This window comes from Episyrphus balteatus, chromosome 1 (genome assembly GCF_945859705.1).
Source record: "Episyrphus balteatus chromosome 1, idEpiBalt1.1, whole genome shotgun sequence".
In the NCBI taxonomy this organism is placed as follows: Eukaryota; Metazoa; Arthropoda; class Insecta; order Diptera; family Syrphidae; genus Episyrphus; species Episyrphus balteatus.
In genome coordinates this window covers 100,735,880-100,753,951 of record NC_079134.1, presented here as the reverse complement: position 1 = coordinate 100,753,951, position 18,072 = coordinate 100,735,880, and the positions used below count along the sequence as shown (strand labels likewise).

Here is an 18,072-nt window from a genome sequence, read left to right as displayed (position 1 = left end):
TTGTATTTGTATTTGTATTTGTATTTGTATTTGTATTTGTATTTGTATTTGTATTTGTATTTGTATTTGTATTTGTATTTGTATTTGTATTTGTATTTGTATTTGTATTTGTATTTGTATTTGTATTTGTATTTGTATTTGTATTTGTATTTGTATTTGTATTTGTATTTGTATTTGTATTTGTATTTGTATTTGTATTTGTATTTGTATTTGTATTTGTATTTGTATTTGTATTTGTATTTGTATTTGTATTTGTATTTGTATTTGTATTTGTATTTGTATTTGTATTTGTATTTGTATTTGTATTTGTATTTGTATTTGTATTTGTATTTGTATTTGTATTTGTATTTGTATTTGTATTTGTATTTGTATTTGTATTTGTATTTGTATTTGTATTTGTATTTGTATTTGTATTTGTATTTGTATTTGTATTTGTATTTGTATTTGTATTTGTATTTGTATTTGTATTTGTATTTGTATTTGTATTTGTATTTGTATTTGTATTTGTATTTGTATTTGTATTTGTATTTGTATTTGTATTTGTATTTGTATTTGTATTTGTATTTGTATTTGTATTTGTATTTGTATTTGTATTTGTATTTGTATTTGTATTTGTATTTGTATTTGTATTTGTATTTGTATTTGTATTTGTATTTGTATTTGTATTTGTATTTGTATTTGTATTTGTATTTGTATTTGTATTTGTATTTGTATTTGTATTTGTATTTGTATTTGTATTTGTATTTGTATTTGTATTTGTATTTGTATTTGTATTTGTATTTGTATTTGTATTTGTATTTGTATTTGTATTTGTATTTGTATTTGTATTTGTATTTGTATTTGTATTTGTATTTGTATTTGTATTTGTATTTGTATTTGTATTTGTATTTGTATTTGTATTTGTATTTGTATTTGTATTTGTATTTGTATTTGTATTTGTATTTGTATTTGTATTTGTATTTGTATTTGTATTTGTATTTGTATTTGTATTTGTATTTGTATTTGTATTTGTATTTGTATTTGTATTTGTATTTGTATTTGTATTTGTATTTGTATTTGTATTTGTATTTGTATTTGTATTTGTATTTGTATTTGTATTTGTATTTGTATTTGTATTTGTATTTGTATTTGTATTTGTATTTGTATTTGTATTTGTATTTGTATTTGTATTTGTATTTGTATTTGTATTTGTATTTGTATTTGTATTTGTATTTGTATTTGTATTTGTATTTGTATTTGTATTTGTATTTGTATTTGTATTTGTATTTGTATTTGCATTTGCATTTGCATTTGCATTTGCATTTGCATTTGCATTTGCATTTGCATTTGCATTTGCATTTGCATTTGCATTTGCATTTGTATTTGTATTTATTAGTTCATTGAAGGCTTACACAGTAAGAATTTACTTCTTTTAAGATAGTGTTAAGCTAAAAGTTATAACAATACAATGTGAAAAATAGTGAGATTACAAATAAAATTAATAATAAAATTAAAACAAAATAATAATAATTATAATTAACATTCCAAAATTATTATTTAAATTTAAACAATAGAAAAAAAAAGAATTTTTATTATAAAAAGAGAAAATTAAAAGATACAATCTGTCTCCGTAAATGAAAAGTTGAATCAAAAACTACTTTTGCAATGCTTTTATTCATGAAAGTGGATTTGTAGTGCTCGACGAAACTCTGCTTCACCTCTCACACCTCTTAGGTGCCTTGGTTACGAGTTCCACAGTCGGATGGCGTTGACAAAAAATTGTCTCTCAGAAGTCAGACAGAGTTGTAGGGATCTGTTAGAGGAACCAAACTGTATCCTATTGTATAAAGTACAGGGTCGCTTGTTTTGGATCACATTGAAAAGCAATAAAATAGTACGAAAGCGCATAAGGTTATCAAGAGAGATTTTAAATATTTGAATTGAAAACTCTGATATATGGTCAAATCTCCTTAAACCAAAGACATAGCGTGCTGTATTATTAAAAGCGACATTAAGCCTTCTCCTACTTGCTGAGTCGCAATAGCAAAAAACTTCACACCCATATGTAAGTATAGCTGTTACTAATGTTTTGGCTAAGAGCAATCGAGTTTTTAGAGTAGTATAATGTTGAGTTAACCAAAGCATACGGAGTACACCATATACTTTACCAACAGCAGCGTTAATATGCATATCCCAAGACAATGTACTATTAAATAACATGCCAAGATTTCGGGCAGAAGAAACATAAGCAATTGGAGAATTGTTGATATACAGAGTGGGAAAGTAATCGATGTTCAACGCTTTCTTGCTTAATATAATACATTTAGATTTAGTAGGATTTAAGAACAAGCCATTGCAAGTCGACCATCGAAATATTTCTTGAAGGTTCTTGTTGATTGTGTAAGCACAGTCTTCTATTAGCCCAAGTGGGCAGCTTTTATATAGCTGCACATCGTCAGCATACATTTGGATAGAAGATCCAGATATTTTATTGGGGAGTTCATTAATATATAGGGAAAACAGAAGTGGTCCTAATATTGAACCCTGGGGAACTCCTCTTGTAGTAGGAAGGAATATTGACATTCTACCATCATATGAGACAGCCTGTTGTCTATCCCGAAGGTAAGATGACAACAAGCGCACTGCTGATGAAGAAAAACCACAATCAGCAAAAAGCTTATGACAAAGATTCAGGTGGTCAACAGTGTCAAATGCTTTCGAAAAATCGAGCAATACAAGAAAAGACACATGATCAACATCCAAAGCTAGTCTGATATTTTCGACAATGTTTAAAACGGCAGTAGTGCAGCTATGTTTTTGGCGAAAACCTGATTGCTTTGGCGAAAGGATATTATGTTCTCTAAGGTGTAAATTTATTTGCTTTTGTACAACTCGTTCAAAAACTTTTGACAAAAATGGAAGAATGGATATGGGTCTATATCCATTACCATTTTTCGGGATAGGTAAAACCCTTGGCTGATTTCCATTGGGATGGATATAAACCTGTCATCAAAATCATATTGAAAGAATGAGTGACAAAGGGTAAGATAATAGGTAAAATAGACTTTAGAAAAACTGGATGGATTGAATCCGTACCTACAGCGTTGGACTTAACAGATAATATACATTCGACGACGTCGGTGCTCTCAACACGTTTAAAATCAAACAACTCATCAGATGAGAAAACATTAAGATCAATTTCATTACTAACAGTAGGAGGGACAGACAGGGAGGGAAAAGGTAATGTTACGAATTCTTGGTTCAATGCATCTACATCGATATATGCATCAATATGTTGATTCTGTTTTCCTAAGCCCATCTCTCTATATTTTTCCATAATTGACGGTTATTCATTGTATGAGATAATTTGCTGCAATATAATTCGATTTTTCTACTTCTTATTTTGCAGACAACTCGGTTACGTAACCTCCGATAAGTTTGATGGTCAATGTCTAGGCGGAAACGTTTCCATTTGTTATAAGCTTGGTCTCGTTCTGAGATAAGACTCCTGATCTCATTCGAAAACCACCTACGTTCACCCGGTTTTATAGTTCTGGTTCGAAGAGGAATATAACTATTAAACAAGTTGACGATATTATTATTGATAAATTCAATTTGGTCATCAGGCCGCGCTAATAAATAGACTTGATCCCATTGAACTCCGAGGGTAGCACGTTCAAGACCCACATAATCGACATTTTTAAAATCTCTGTATGTATACGAGGTTGATACACCTTTGACTTTGAACTTGAAAGATAGAAAAATAAGGTCATGCTTGGAGAATGCTCCCGCTGATAACTGATCATATAGCAGAACGTCACTTAAATCACTGACAAAGAAAACATCCAATAGTGTAGCCGAATACCTAGAAAATACCGGAATACCGGAAACAAATTAAATGTTCTCATATCCTCAATGAGAAATGACTGATCCAGAAGGTTAGTGTTAAAATCCCCGCAAATTATAATTTTTGAAGGTCCAAGAGTGATGTTTTCTAATAGGCCTAACAATGGATTAATATCAATATTGTTATTGGGTCTATAAATCGCACCCAATAGAAGACTTCTACCCTCGTCATTTAAAATATTTAAAAATAAATAATTTATCTCACTGTTCACTTCCGATTTACAGTTTACTTTGCAAATAATACCATTGCGAACATATACTGCCACTCCACCACCTCTTCTACCATATCTGTCTGCTCGAAAGAGTTTATAACCGCCCAAACGATACATTGAATCACTAATTTTGCTTGAAAACCAAGTTTCAGAAACACAAATTATATCAACCCTTGATTCCTCAAACACATCCTTAAACTCATCAAATTTACAGTAGAGGCTTTGAGCGTTTAAATGACAAATCTGTAGACCCGACCTCTGTTTACTTAAAATTTTAATCATTACCATCATCGCCACTAACCGCAGAAACATCGTTTTCGTTAGCAATTAAAGCCATCATATAAAAGCAAGAAGATAAAGAAAGGCACGTAAGAGCAGAAAGGCTTCACCAGGATCACAAGCACAAATTCACTTTCAAACATACTAAAAGGAAGAATGCTTGAAGTCAAAGAGACAACAATAGAGAGCCAAAACAAAAAATCAGAGACATCTTGTATAACAAATGAATTGTAAAATAAAATTAATTAATTAAAAATAAAAATAATAATAACAACGTATTAAAAAGAAAGAGAAAGAAAAAAATATAAAAGAAAATGGAAAATAATAAAATAAAAAATAGAAAATATAATAGTTTAAGAAGCACTGGAAAGCGAAGAGAAGAATCAATTTATTATGCTGCAGGCGGCAACTCCATCAAGGGTTTCGAAGTTATCAATGTGTACTCCTCTCTCATCTGACAAATGACGTTTTACAAATACAAGTCCCCGAATTGTAAATACTGATGCAATTTTTTGTTGTTTTTTTAATTGCAAGGCAGCACGCATAAACGAATTGTTTTTAGATGTTAAACATTCGCGAAGGTAAATTTGCGCATTAGATTTCAGTCCAACGTTAGTTAGTGAAAGTTGTGTGTTTTTTTCTTTCTTATATTTGGCAATAGACGTAAGCACAAAGTTCTTATCATACCTAAGCCGATCGGAATTTAAGAATGATTGCTGAATCGTGGTTGTTGTTGTTAGTCTTCGGGCGTGTGCGAAAGATGTCAAGCAGTGCAGGTGGTTGGATGCTAATATCGTGACATAAGTAATTGAACAGAGAACAAAGATCCTCGTCGGGAGTGTACGGAACGCCAAACAGCACAGCATCTCCAGCAATTCGCTTATTGTCTTGGTCGTCTAGCGAAGTAATAGTGTTTTTAAGCGTTGTTGTAAGATCAGCAATAGTTTTCTTCATATTAGCGATTTCTTGTTTGTTGACATTAAGTTCAGATTTTGTGTTTGCAATTTCGGTGTCGACATTGATAGAAGAAGCTTTTAAATTATAAACGTGAGATTTAAGTGCATCTATGTCGGCAATAGAGTTACTGATTGATGACTCAATTTGAGAAACTCTTTGAATGACGTCGGAAATGTTTTTGTTCACTGCGGCGAATAGTGTTTTCAGTTTTTCCGCCAGTGAGTCGTGTTCTTGTTTAAATTGTTTTGATAAAAGAGAAATAATAAACTCACTTTGTGTTTTTAATTTTTGATAAAAATCATTTAGTAAAGGGTTTTCGTTGTTCATTTTTTGTATTGGATTTGATTTTAAAGAGTCAAGATTGCGAAGTGAGTAATTGTGCTGTTTAGAGTTTGATGAATTGTTTCGTTGATTGTTTGGGCCAGACATATGAGAGCGTTTTGTTGGGATCGGAGGTATGTGTTTGATTAATGTTTTATAGTTCGAAAGTACAAACAAAGAATTAAATTTTTTTTTTTTTTGGATAATTTTAAATGATTATATTTTAAAAGTATACACAATAGTGAAGTTAATGTCACTTATTTAAAGAAAAAATTATAAAAACTGTTTTATAAAAATAATGAGGTCAATTTGGGCACGAAAAATTGGATAAAACTTTGATGAAACCACGCGCCAAAAAAAAGACGTCTAATCCATTAAAGTTGCAAATATAACTATTGTACCGTTGATTATTTTTACAATGAACACGAAACATAGATAGGAACGTCTGTTCTCAAGGCTTAACCGACCCCTTCCCGCCAAAGGGCCAAATGAAATTTTGAATCATGGAAAACATTGAATTCTATTTTTCCAACACTAAAAAAGAATAATATCCCTATAAATTGTTTGTGTTAGTGTAATTAATGTAATCAACAATTGTTCAAGACTACATTTACATCAAAATTGTCTCCAATAAGTCTAAAAAGCGCCATGTCGCCTACGATAATTTGGCGGAAAGGGCTGGAAATGTTCTAAATGTAAATGAAATATTTTTATAATTGTTATAATTGTGGTGTAGATTTATATTTAAAAAGTATGCAATACGCACGAGCTTATTAAAAATATGAACATATTATGTAGGTACCTACACATATGTTTTTGTTTTTTTTTTTTTTGTCTAGCAGTTAACTAGGTCCTTACTTTTCTTACTTTTACTAGGCACTGTTATGATCTCATAATGAGAGGATCACAACTTTCCTACGTGTGTGCTTCAAATTTGTGATCCGCCAGTGGGGTTCGCTGAAACAGTTACCTTGCTGATGTACATAAAATGTTTTAAAGAGATATGAAACTTCAACAACCATTAAAACGCAGGAGACAAGGTTTCTAATTTCCCATTCGTACACACAATACAAAAACAAACGAAGCTAGGTACAGCTTCGTAAGTCAAGTATACTGTATACCACATGTTTGGAGGAATTTTACTTTTCTCTCTGAAACTAGGGAACTTTCTAACAAACAATAGTCAAAAACTTGAAATGTTTAAAACACTGCATGAGGAATAACTTTACACAAATGAGAACAAAGAACTGTCATTTTTATCCATGGTAATTTAATTGTTTGTAAATTTTCCCAGTTTCGGTTGAAAACCACATAACAGTAGGTACTAAAAGCGCTGGATGCAGCATATTCCCAATGTACCATATACGTTGTACCTACTTCGTGCAGATACAGAAGTTTAAAGTGTAGTTTTTGCTTTATCAGACACCTTCTTATTTCAAAATCTATGCGGATGACTTAAAAGAGATAAATTAGGTTCTAAAACAAAGTATCTTTTTGTACTGGCCAAAGATTTATGTTAAAAAGAGAGAGAGAAATACTTCTCGTTGGTAACAGAAAATTTGTATATAAAGCACGTTTCCTTAAAACAAAACAGGGTTCATGCAGCACCACACAATATAATTTAATTACCAAAAACAAAGGAAAAATTACTTTCTGTCAAGATTCCAAGAAAAAAATGTGCTTCTTTGTATATAGGTAGGTACGTATAGGAAGCTTCAAGAAAACTTTATTATAGCAAAGTAAAAGTTTACACTCCTTGCAGGAAAGTGAAAAGTTGTTCTTTAATCGATTTATAAATTCTAGTTAACTAAAAAAAGAACATTAACATTAAATCAAATAAAATAAAATCTATTAGTTAAGAACAGCTTTATTAAAATTGTCAAAATAGTTCTAATCCATTGATATTTTACATTAACCTTGCACTTTGGGTATAACAAGGACATTTGGCCGCCCTTTTAGAAAAAGATGTGTGAACCAGGTGGTTCGAACCTTGGTCATGAAATTTTGGAGTAAATTTGAAAAAAAAGTGGAGCAAATGCAAAATTTTCGGAGTAGATTTAAAATAAAACAAAAATCTTAAATTTTCAGGAATTTTTTTTAATAAAAAAGAATTATTTTGAAATAAATTCACATTGGACCAGTTTAATTCTTTTATTAACCTCATTAATGCTAGTGGTAATTCATAAATGTGTTTGCAATTCTAAAATAAATACAATCTCAATTCCCATTTCGGTTAATTAGGTTAGTTTAGGTAGACAATTTTTGTGTGCAAAAAGTAGAGTATATATATCGCGAAAAATCGGAGCGTTGGAGTAGATTATTTTTTTCCCTCAAAAGTGGAGCACATTTGCTCCGATCGGAGCAAGGTTTGAACCATAGTGTGAACTGTTTTTCATAAAAAAAAACAACGTAAATACTTGAAATTATATCAACATTTTCAAACAAAATAATCTTTGTAGGACAGTAACTTTTTACTTGCGATAAAGCTACTATGTACATATAATCAACTATGCATTCGTAAATAGAAAAAAAAAAAATGCACGACTAGCTGTAAGAATTCAAGTTACTAAAATTTCTTTTAGTTACATGCGAAAAAAAATCAAAATTTTTTAGCCGTTTAAAAATAAATATTCTTTTATAAATAATTTCTTGACAAATTTTTTTTTAAAGATGTATGTACCTATGATGTTGTAGCAATCATTAATTAACATCCAAGATCCAACACCAAAACTTCAAATGAATTCAAAATCCTGTTTCCGAAAATTTTATTTTTCACATCATTTCATTTTAAATGTATACTTTTCTGAATTCTGAAATTTATCACTGCACTTTCCCTGCACGAGATACAGACTTTTGTCCATATAAAAAAATAATACACTCATCGAGACCTTTCACTTGAGCCACGTCCCATACAAAAGTGCCCAGTCTCCTTTTTTTTAAGTCCAAAAATAATTTTTTTTTTATTATATTATATAAATGCTTTTGCACAAAAAATGTTGAAATTGAATTAGTCATTTGAGAGAATTTCAGATTTTCAAAAACAGAATCAGTTTTATGGAAGGCATTTGACGTTAATAATGGTTTTCGAAAAAAATTACTAAGAGATAAACCTTGTTTATCTTTGATTTTTTTAAAGAAAATCGTTGGAGCCGTTTTCGAAAAAGTATTTTTTTTAAATTTCAAGTACCTATATAATATCTACCATCATTTTTGGCTAGATTCAGTGAAATGCCGATTAATTTTATGAACTGCATCCGAAATTTTTTTTTTAATTAATATTGGAAGTCATAATTTTAGAGAAAAAATTAAATAAACTATAATTTTCACGATTAAGAGCGAAACTCAGAGTCGTCACTCAAGGTCAAGACTCAAGTTAAAGTTTTACTCATGTGAACATTTGCTCTTGCGTTTGACCCACTTCAGCTACTCGTTACTTCAAGAAAACGTAAGGGTTTCTTTAATTGTATCTTATGAATACCAAATGAGGAAGTTTTAAAGTAAATGCTTGTGGAAACACTCAGAAAATTCATGTCAGATAACTCAAGTATTTAATTTTTAAAATAATAATCTTTAATACAGAACAACAAAAAAAGTGGTTGTCTGTAAAGCTGGTTTACGGGCGATGATTTTACGTGATAACGTAAAAATTTCCATAAAACAAGTGACCAAACAAGCACTTCTTATTTCCAGTACCTGCACGGTGCACATATTAGATAAATATGTATATTGTTTCTAGTTCTTGTTGAGACAAAAGAAACTACGCTATAAATAAAGTGTTAAAAATCAAACGTTATTCACTTATTTCTTGTTCACAAAACATTGAGAGGGGGCTTCAGTTTTATTAAAGTAGGTATGTATGTTTTAAATTAATGGGAATAAGGGATCAAATACTGTCTTACCTCTGGCCCTGGGTTTCGTGAGCAATTTGAGAACAATATTGTCGTATGCAATTTCTTCGGCCACTCCTGAATCCTTAACTAGTTTTTCTTTAATTGCAATGCAGATGTTGTGTAGGGCGAGTAAATCTTCAAGTTCTTCAAATGCCTGAAAAAAATATAAATTTTCTGTTACACTGGTTTGCAGCAAAAATGGACACTCAATCCTACTATATTTTTCTTATGTCCGTAGGATACGTTTTCGAGACATGTTTTTTCAAAGTTTTTTTTTGTCGCTGTTTTTCCAAGCATACTGGATATTCGGGCTATATCTTAAGTATTAAAGCTGAATAAATAAGCAAGAAACTCTAGAATAACTTTTCTGAATTAATTCATTTTCAAGTGCGATGAATAAAAACATTTAAAAAACTTCTTGCTCAAAGAAAAATTAAAAATCTTTCGAATGCCCAAATTTTTAAATTTTATACAGATTCCATATGTTTTTAGCATGCCCTTTTTTGTGTACAGTCTTGTAGTTTTAAAAAGAGTTGTAACATGGGCGAGAGCTTTTTTTTTAGAGGAATTGAAAAAGCCTTTAGAAGTATCATTACGGGCTTTTCTTTTTTTGTTCAGAAGAAAGCTCTAAACAGAGTTTTCACATTCTGAATATGTTCTAAACATTTTCTGAACTGAACGTGTTCTGAGAGCTCTGAATTAATATTGAAACTCAATATTATTGTCAATTCATAGTTGTGAAACCAAACAAAGGAACAAAAATTATGTTTTAATAATTAAAAATAAAATAGCCTAAAGTAATTTATTATTAAAACTTACCAATTGCACCGTAGCCGACATCTTCAACAGCCATCTTAATTCTGATTGTGGATATATTTTTTGTTTTTTTTTTTTTCATTGACGTAAATCGTTCGGTCTATTTTTTCTGAGCTCGTGGTTCGTGCTCTGAACAAGCTCTGAATGATTTCTGAACAAAAAAGATACACAAATTTTGAGGCTCTGAAAGCTCTGAACAAAGAAGAAACACGATTTTTTTTTGACAGTCCAGACTCTGTTCAGAACCAAAAAAGGAAAACCCCTATATTCATGAAAAAGTACACCTCTGCCTAGCTGTTCGGACTCGCCGTTGAATTGTATGTCCCTCCCATTCTGCCAAATTAATAATTACACGCACACAAAAATGGTAAAGGTTGAGAGTTGTGAGTTACTAGGGCTTTCTCTTTCATAGGATGAAGGCCCCAACCCATAGAATCCGTTGCGTCCGTTCCGTCAATCGATCCGTTGAAGTGGACGAATGGGACAGAAAGGGGTGACCCATAGAATACGTCGTACGACGGATTGCTTTTTGACAGCTCACTTCAAATTCGTAGGTGTGTTCAATTTTACAATTTCACAATTTGGCAAAGTATCTTTTTATCTTGAAAGTAAAAAAAATTGTTAAATAATTAAAAAAATGGATTTGGATGAGGTTTTAGAGATATTACTTCTTTCTGAAGCTCGGGAGCGTTTAAATGTGATGCAGCGTCGACACCATCGCTTCTGGGTACGACCGCTGTATCACGATGTATAATGAAGATCCGGAACAATTTTAGCAGGCGGTTCGAATAAATATGGATGTGTTGGATTTGCTTTTTAATCTGGTCAAAGAAGATTTGACGAAGCATTCCAACAGACCAGTAATACCAGCAAAGTGCAGGCTATTTATGACCCTAGTGTAAGTTTTAAATTTTATTTGTCTTGGTAAATCGAAGACCTATATGCTTAGAATTTTTTTTTATAGATATTTGGCTCATGGAGGTAGAAAACAACTATACTCAATGTCGTTTAAAATGGGACTGACAAGTGTCAAGAGAATAGTGAATGAAACATGCGAAGTTCTCTGGAATTCATTCGGTCATATATATTAGACTGGGCCAAAAAAAAAATATTTTTTTTTTTGAAAGTTACTTCGAAAATCTTGTTCAGGATGATGAAAAAAAAATTTGGAGAAAATTTGAGCCGTTAAAAAAAATTTTAAGAGGTCTATCATCGGTGTTTTTTATTTTTATACATGATATGATGTTTTACAACAGAACTGCTAGACGATCAAAGTAAAAAAAATTTCTGTTCATTTTTTCTTATATAAAATTAAATTTCCTACAAAAAAGATCTGATTGAAAATTTGAAAGATTCAAAAAGTACAATTCGATACACTTTTTATTTCACTTTCGATACAATGCTCAAAGACGATTTTTCAACCCTGCTAGACGATCAAAGTAAAAAAAATTTCTGTTCATTTTTTCTTATATAAAATTAAATTTCCTACAAAAAAGATCTGATTGAAAATTTTCGTCAGACGAGCCGTATTCGAGTAATTAAGCTTTTTAAATCGAAGTGTTTTTAAAATTTGACTGTTTCACTTTGGAATTTTGTGATGAGCAAATAAGTGAATAGAAAAATAAAACCACGACAGATTCTTATAGGAAATTTAATTCTCTACAAAAAAGGTCTCCTAGTAATTTTCCCTAAATTGAGTTCTAAAGAAGTTATTCACGATTTAAATCGAGAAAAAAATTAAAAAATCAATTTTCAATTTCAAAATTTTCTAATTCACTGAAAATCCAATATTTTCAAATTAGCAAGATGTTTTCTTGTAGGGACTTAAACGTTCTATAAAAAGTTCCCTGGCAGCAAATTAATTGCTTTAACCGTTAAGAAGATATTCGTATCAAAACCAATGCCCACTGATTTCAATAGTTTTCTTATGACAAGTATGCATTGCGATTTGAATACTATTATCTTCTAAACGGTTAAAGTAATTAATTTGCAGCCAAGGAACTTTTTCTAGAACGTTTAAGTCCCTACAAGAAAACATCTTGCTAATTTGAAAATATTGAATTTTCAGTGAATTAGAAAATTTTGAAATTGAAAATTGATTTTTTAATTTTTTTCTCGATTTAAATCGTGAATAACTTCTTTAGAACTCAATTTAGGGAAAATTACTAGGAGACCTTTTTTGTAGAGAATTAAATTTGCTATAAGAATCTGTCGTGGTTTATTTTTCTATTCACTTATTTGCTCATCACAAAATTCCAAAGTGAAACAGTCAAATTGAAAAAACACTTCGATTTAAAAAGCTTAATTACTCGAATACGGCTCGTCTGACGAAAATTTTCAATCAGATCTTTTTTGTAGGAAATTTAATTTTATATAAGAAAAAATGAACAGAAATTTTTTTTACTTTGATCGTCTCGTCTAGCAGTTCTGTTGTAAAACATCATATCATGTATAAAAATAAAAAACACCGATGATAGACCTCTTAAAATTTTTTTTAACGGCTCAAATTTTCAACAAATTTTTTTTTTCATCATCCTGAACAAGATTTTCGAAGTAACTTTCAAAAAAAAAAATATTTTTTTTTTTTGGCCGTCTAATATATATACTTATCAGTTCCAACACAAACGGAATGGAGTAGAATATCGAAAGATTTTTATACGATGTGGAATTTGCCCAATTGTTCGGGAGCCATTGATGGAAAACATATTAATATAACCTGTCCAAACTCCGAATCGATGTTTTATAATTACAAGGGGACACATTCCATTGTATTATTAGGCATTTGTGATGCTAACTACACATTTACTGGAATTGACCTTGGTGCATATGGTTCCCAAAGTGATGGTGGTGTTCTATGGCACTCCGATTTTGGAAAGAAACTTTTTAATAGGAATTTGGGGGTGCCGGAAGACAGTACTCTACCACATTCACAGATGTGAAGTTTCCACATTATTTTGTTGGAGATGCAGCATTTCCATTAAAAATATTTTTAATGCGCCCGTACCCAGGTATAAGTTACGAATTCTTCTACATTATGTTATTAACTATTTGTCGTATAATTTAGGTGACCATTTACCATTTGACCGGGAAAATTTTCATAAACGCATATCAACAGCCAGGCGTGTAATTGAAAATGCCTTTGGGATTTTGGTGTCACGGTGGATGATACTTCTAAACCCGCTTCAAATGAGTCCGGAACCCGCGGAAAAAATTGTTAAAGCAGCAGTTCTACTACATAATTTTATTTAAATGCACGATGCCACTATATACCGCCTGAATATGTTGACATGTATGAAGGGGAAGAAGTTGTCAATGGTCTGTGGCGAAGTGATGTTGATCCGTTGGAAAGGCCAAGAAAAATTTTCTCAAATAACGCATCAAAGGATGAATTCAAATTGAGAGACCAACTGAAAGAATATCTTTCAAATGATGTTATTTTAAATTTATATATGTGTATATATGTATATGTGTATCAAATCTAGAGTGGTTCAAGTTCAAGAAATACAAATCAAAACAAAATTTCACTTCGTTTGCATTTTCTATCATCGTCATGTCATGTCTGATTTTTATAACAACTTTTTTGCAAAAAAGTAAAAAATAAAAGTTTAACAAAAGTTAAAATTATTTTTATTAGGTTAATTATCAGCATTTGGGTTTAACAATGTTAAAATACTTTTCTAAATTTAACAGCCTTTGTTTTTTTTAGTTATTGTTAATTAGGTACATTTACAGTAATATTTGATACATTTTTTCTACTAAGGCCGTGTGTGAATTGCGTTAAATAGTTAACACCGTGTAAAATTTTTGACACTATTGAGGTGAACAAAAAATTTCAAAAAAAAATGTATTGTTTAAAATTTTTTTTGCCTTTTTTCTGCCATGATACTCCTTTTTAATAAAAAAAAAAAAAACAATAAAACCATCTACAAAAAAAATTAACTCAAATTTAACCAGGTCCCAGAGCCCAATAAATTTTAAACAGCTGAAAATTTTTATTCACCTCAATAGTGTCAAAAGTTTTACACGGTGTTAACTATTTAACGCAATTCACACACGGCCTAAGACAATATTTCAATTCAATTTTGTTTTTATTGAACTTGTTATTTACAATTGACTTAAAATTAACTTATGTCTGAGATACATTGATAATACAAATTTTGTTGGCACAGAGGGGGCCTAACCTTATACAATGACTAAGTTATAAAATATAAATAAATATTATACATGGATAAACTTAATTTAAAAAGTCTGCTGACTAAGTTGTCCTCGGTGTGTTCAGACCCGGATGTCAATAACAAGACAATAACAGACAAAGTTTTTGAACACATTTTCCAAATTTAAATTTATGTTTATAAGCCGTAATCTCCATGAATCTCATTGAAGACAATGTTGAGCAGCTCAATTTTAAGATCGTCTTGGCGCCGCTCTGGCAATTGCACCAAATACCCATGGAGAACTTTCAAAAAATCAGCATTACGGCTCACATTTTCCTCTCTCTCTGCCCTCTCCGTTCTCACAGAAATGATATTTTGAACAGCTCCCATCAAAGCCTATTAAATATAGTGAAGTGAGACGAGAGCAATACAATAACAAAATGTAGAAATTTTACATATATATATTTGTACCTACATCGAATCTTTCACTTGCCTCCGAGTACCTACTCGTCATCCTATTTCTTTTTTGGCCGTCTCGAGGATACTGATGGCATGCCCGTTGATGACAGGCTCTCATTCAGCTGGCTGCAGCCCTCTAAAACACTTGGAAATTGGTTTTTAGATGAAGCCACGTTAGCAGGAGCATCGGGTATATCATCCGAAGCCTCACCTTGACTTTCACTTAGACACTCCCATTTTGTGTTGGTTGAGGTCCTAGAAAATGTATGATACCTGTACATTGTGAAAAATAAAAAAAAGAAAGCTCACTTCCTTGGCGCAACATGTTCTTTGATGAACGTCATCGAATCAAAAAATTTCCAATTCGATGGCTCCACTGCCTCGCTTCCTGACTTCGGCTTTCGATACAATTCTTTGAGGAACCGATCTCTCAAAGACCTCCATTTTTTTATTATACAAACATGGATGGTCTTTGATGGCTTCGATCAATGCTTCTTCAAACATCTATACAAAAATATTTGTTTTTATTTATAAGAAGTTTATCAAATTCTACTCACCTTAAAAAATTGTTGAAAAATATATTTCGTTTCGGCAAATGTGCAAACCACAATTGTTTAATGACAACGTAAACATAAACAATAAAGAATACGTGAGTTCATTTATAGTGCGTTTCATTATGCATCGTTCTTTTTTTCATCGTAAAATATTATATGTATATTTATATTTTCTTTCTCGCTACCGCAATTTTTGTAAGAAAAAGTAGTCAAATTGTTCTTTGCACCAAAAAATATGTTTTTTGCCAGGGTTGCAAAAAGCTCACATTTCAGCACAGCTCACAGCTCAGCTCAAATTTTGAGCTAGCTCACTTTTGAACTACCTACCAGCTCATTTGAGCTGAGCTGAAAGTGAGCTTAAAGTGAGTTGAGCTGAGCTGAAAGTGAGCTGAGCTGAAAGTAAGCTGAGCTGAAAGTGAGCTGACCTGATGGTTTCACTTTTTGAGCCAATGTAGTTAAGGCTTTAAGCCTTGTCGCAGCTGAAGCGAAGCGAAATTTTGCACATAAAATTTCGTTAACGAAATCTTGAAATCTTGAACGAAATTAAATTTGTTTTGTTTTTGCTCTAAAAGTTATTTTCTGATGTTTTTTCTTGAAATTTTTGATTTGTACTTTTATTATTTTTACTTTGCTATAATATCCGATTTCCGATGTTATTTTTTCGTTAAAATGTTTGCTGTTGACTCTAGAGACTTCAAAATTTTTCGTTTCACTTCAGCTGAGTACTAGGCCTTACGTTTAAATGTGCACAAGCTCTTCATATAATATATTCCTTAAAACAAAAGGTTTAAATATTTTTGTTTTAACATTTTTAAAGGGTATTCATGGCGAATTTACATATCTTATTAAATTCAGAAATAAAATAGAGAGTTTAATGTTACTTTTATTACAATTAAATCACTAATAAATACTGAAAGTTCACAACTCATAAAATCGGAGATCAAAAGAACACAGTTCTTAGTTCTGAAATTCCCCGGTGTGCACTCTAAGACAGAAAATCGAACGGATCTATTGTTGACAACCAATGTAGAAGGATACGACGGATGAAAAAGTAGAAAGTTGGGCTACTTCTTCCGTCGAATCCGTCGCTTATGGGTCGCTTCCCATAAGAACATGTGTATTTTATCGAGCTGTCAGTTGAAAACTTCGACGGAACGGACGCAACGAATTCTATGGGTTGGGCCCTTGACGCTTAAACCCTTCAAGTAAGAAAACAGAGTTCAGAAAAGATACTCCGACCGAGAAAAACGGGGTTGCACTCAAACACGTGGTGAAAAAACCAGTACATATACAATCGGCTCCGCGGTGATTATAATTTCCATACTAATTTGAGCCGCCTTCGGACCCGTTTCTGAGTCGAAGTCGGACTCAGCTCCGCCTGAGGCGGAGCGGATTTGGACCGAGGTCGGACTATTGAAGGGAATGACCTGTCCGTCATCCCAAAATATTTAACTTATGTAGCAAAAAATCAGTTCGGTGCAATTTTTTGTGACCAAAATCCAATTTTTTGTCTTAGTGTACCTACTGGCCTAATTTTCAAACAAACAAAATTTTCGTGTACTTACTTTTATTCCATAATTGCTTTCTTCATAAATAATAGATACATAACTCCAACCCATGCGCTTAACTATTTCAACCATTGCTTTGACTTGATAATGATCAGAGGGTATAGTCCTCGAAAAATATTCAAAACGTTGTTTGTTGCTCAACTCGGGGCTTGTAGAGAAAAATGAAACCTGAAAAGAAATAAATAAATTATAAATAAAATTTTTCATATGAACTTTTTTTTTAATAACACAATTTGTGCTATGGGTCAAAATCATGGAGGTGGGAAACTCCGAGGACCGAACTCTTAAAAAATCAACTTTGTTTAATGATAAAAATTTCATGATCAAATGTTCGCTTTAGTTATAAGTTGTCGGTTCATGAACGGGCAATGCACAAACATGTATATTTTTCAATTTATCGCAAAACCCCAAAATTAGTAGGTACTAGAAAAACGTTCCGCGAAATGATGTTGACCTCTTCAAACCGACTTCAGAGGTCAAGGAGTGCGATCAATGTGCATGATGTATCATTATAATATTAAGATAGTAGGTCTTAAATAAATCAAATATAACTTTATTTCTAGGCTCAGAGCCCAATTTCTACAAAAAAAATGCTTTTATGCACGTCCGAAATACATACTTAGGTCATAAGTGATTTTTTCTTTTGTTTTTCGGTAGTTTTTTTTTAAGTGTATATTACTTACAGCCATATTAAGATAGGGTACAAATTAAAAATACCCAAAAAATGTAGAATTGTGTGTAAGACCACATTATTTCTTCAGAGTCTAAAAGCTTTCCCGGAAATGACGTTTTGACCTTATTTTCTTTTGTTTTTTTTATGTCACAAAGTAAAACGAAATATTTTTGAGATTAACCCATTTACTACCCATTGTATTGGCCTCGATTTTCTATCATAATATTACCAACAAAAATAAATTTTGGTCTAAATCTCTTACCATATCTTATCTGTACGACACGCGACGTCTACAAAAAAAGTT

The 18,072-nt window shown here is 31.4% G+C and overlaps 1 protein-coding gene across 2 annotated transcripts in view; it reads right to left on the bottom strand.

Moving 5' to 3' along the window:
• LOC129917141 (metabotropic glutamate receptor 2) overlaps positions 1-18,072 on the bottom strand; it is a 644,700-nt gene that overhangs the window by 120,367 nt on the left and 506,261 nt on the right. For both annotated transcript variants that reach the window (XM_055997521.1, XM_055997511.1), the window contains exons 4-5: positions 17,093-17,263; positions 9,554-9,698 (exon numbers count right to left, since the gene is read on the bottom strand). In XM_055997521.1, the coding sequence (XP_055853496.1) occupies positions 9,554-9,698; positions 17,093-17,263 (316 nt within the window). The remainder of the gene's footprint in view (positions 1-9,553; positions 9,699-17,092; positions 17,264-18,072) is intronic.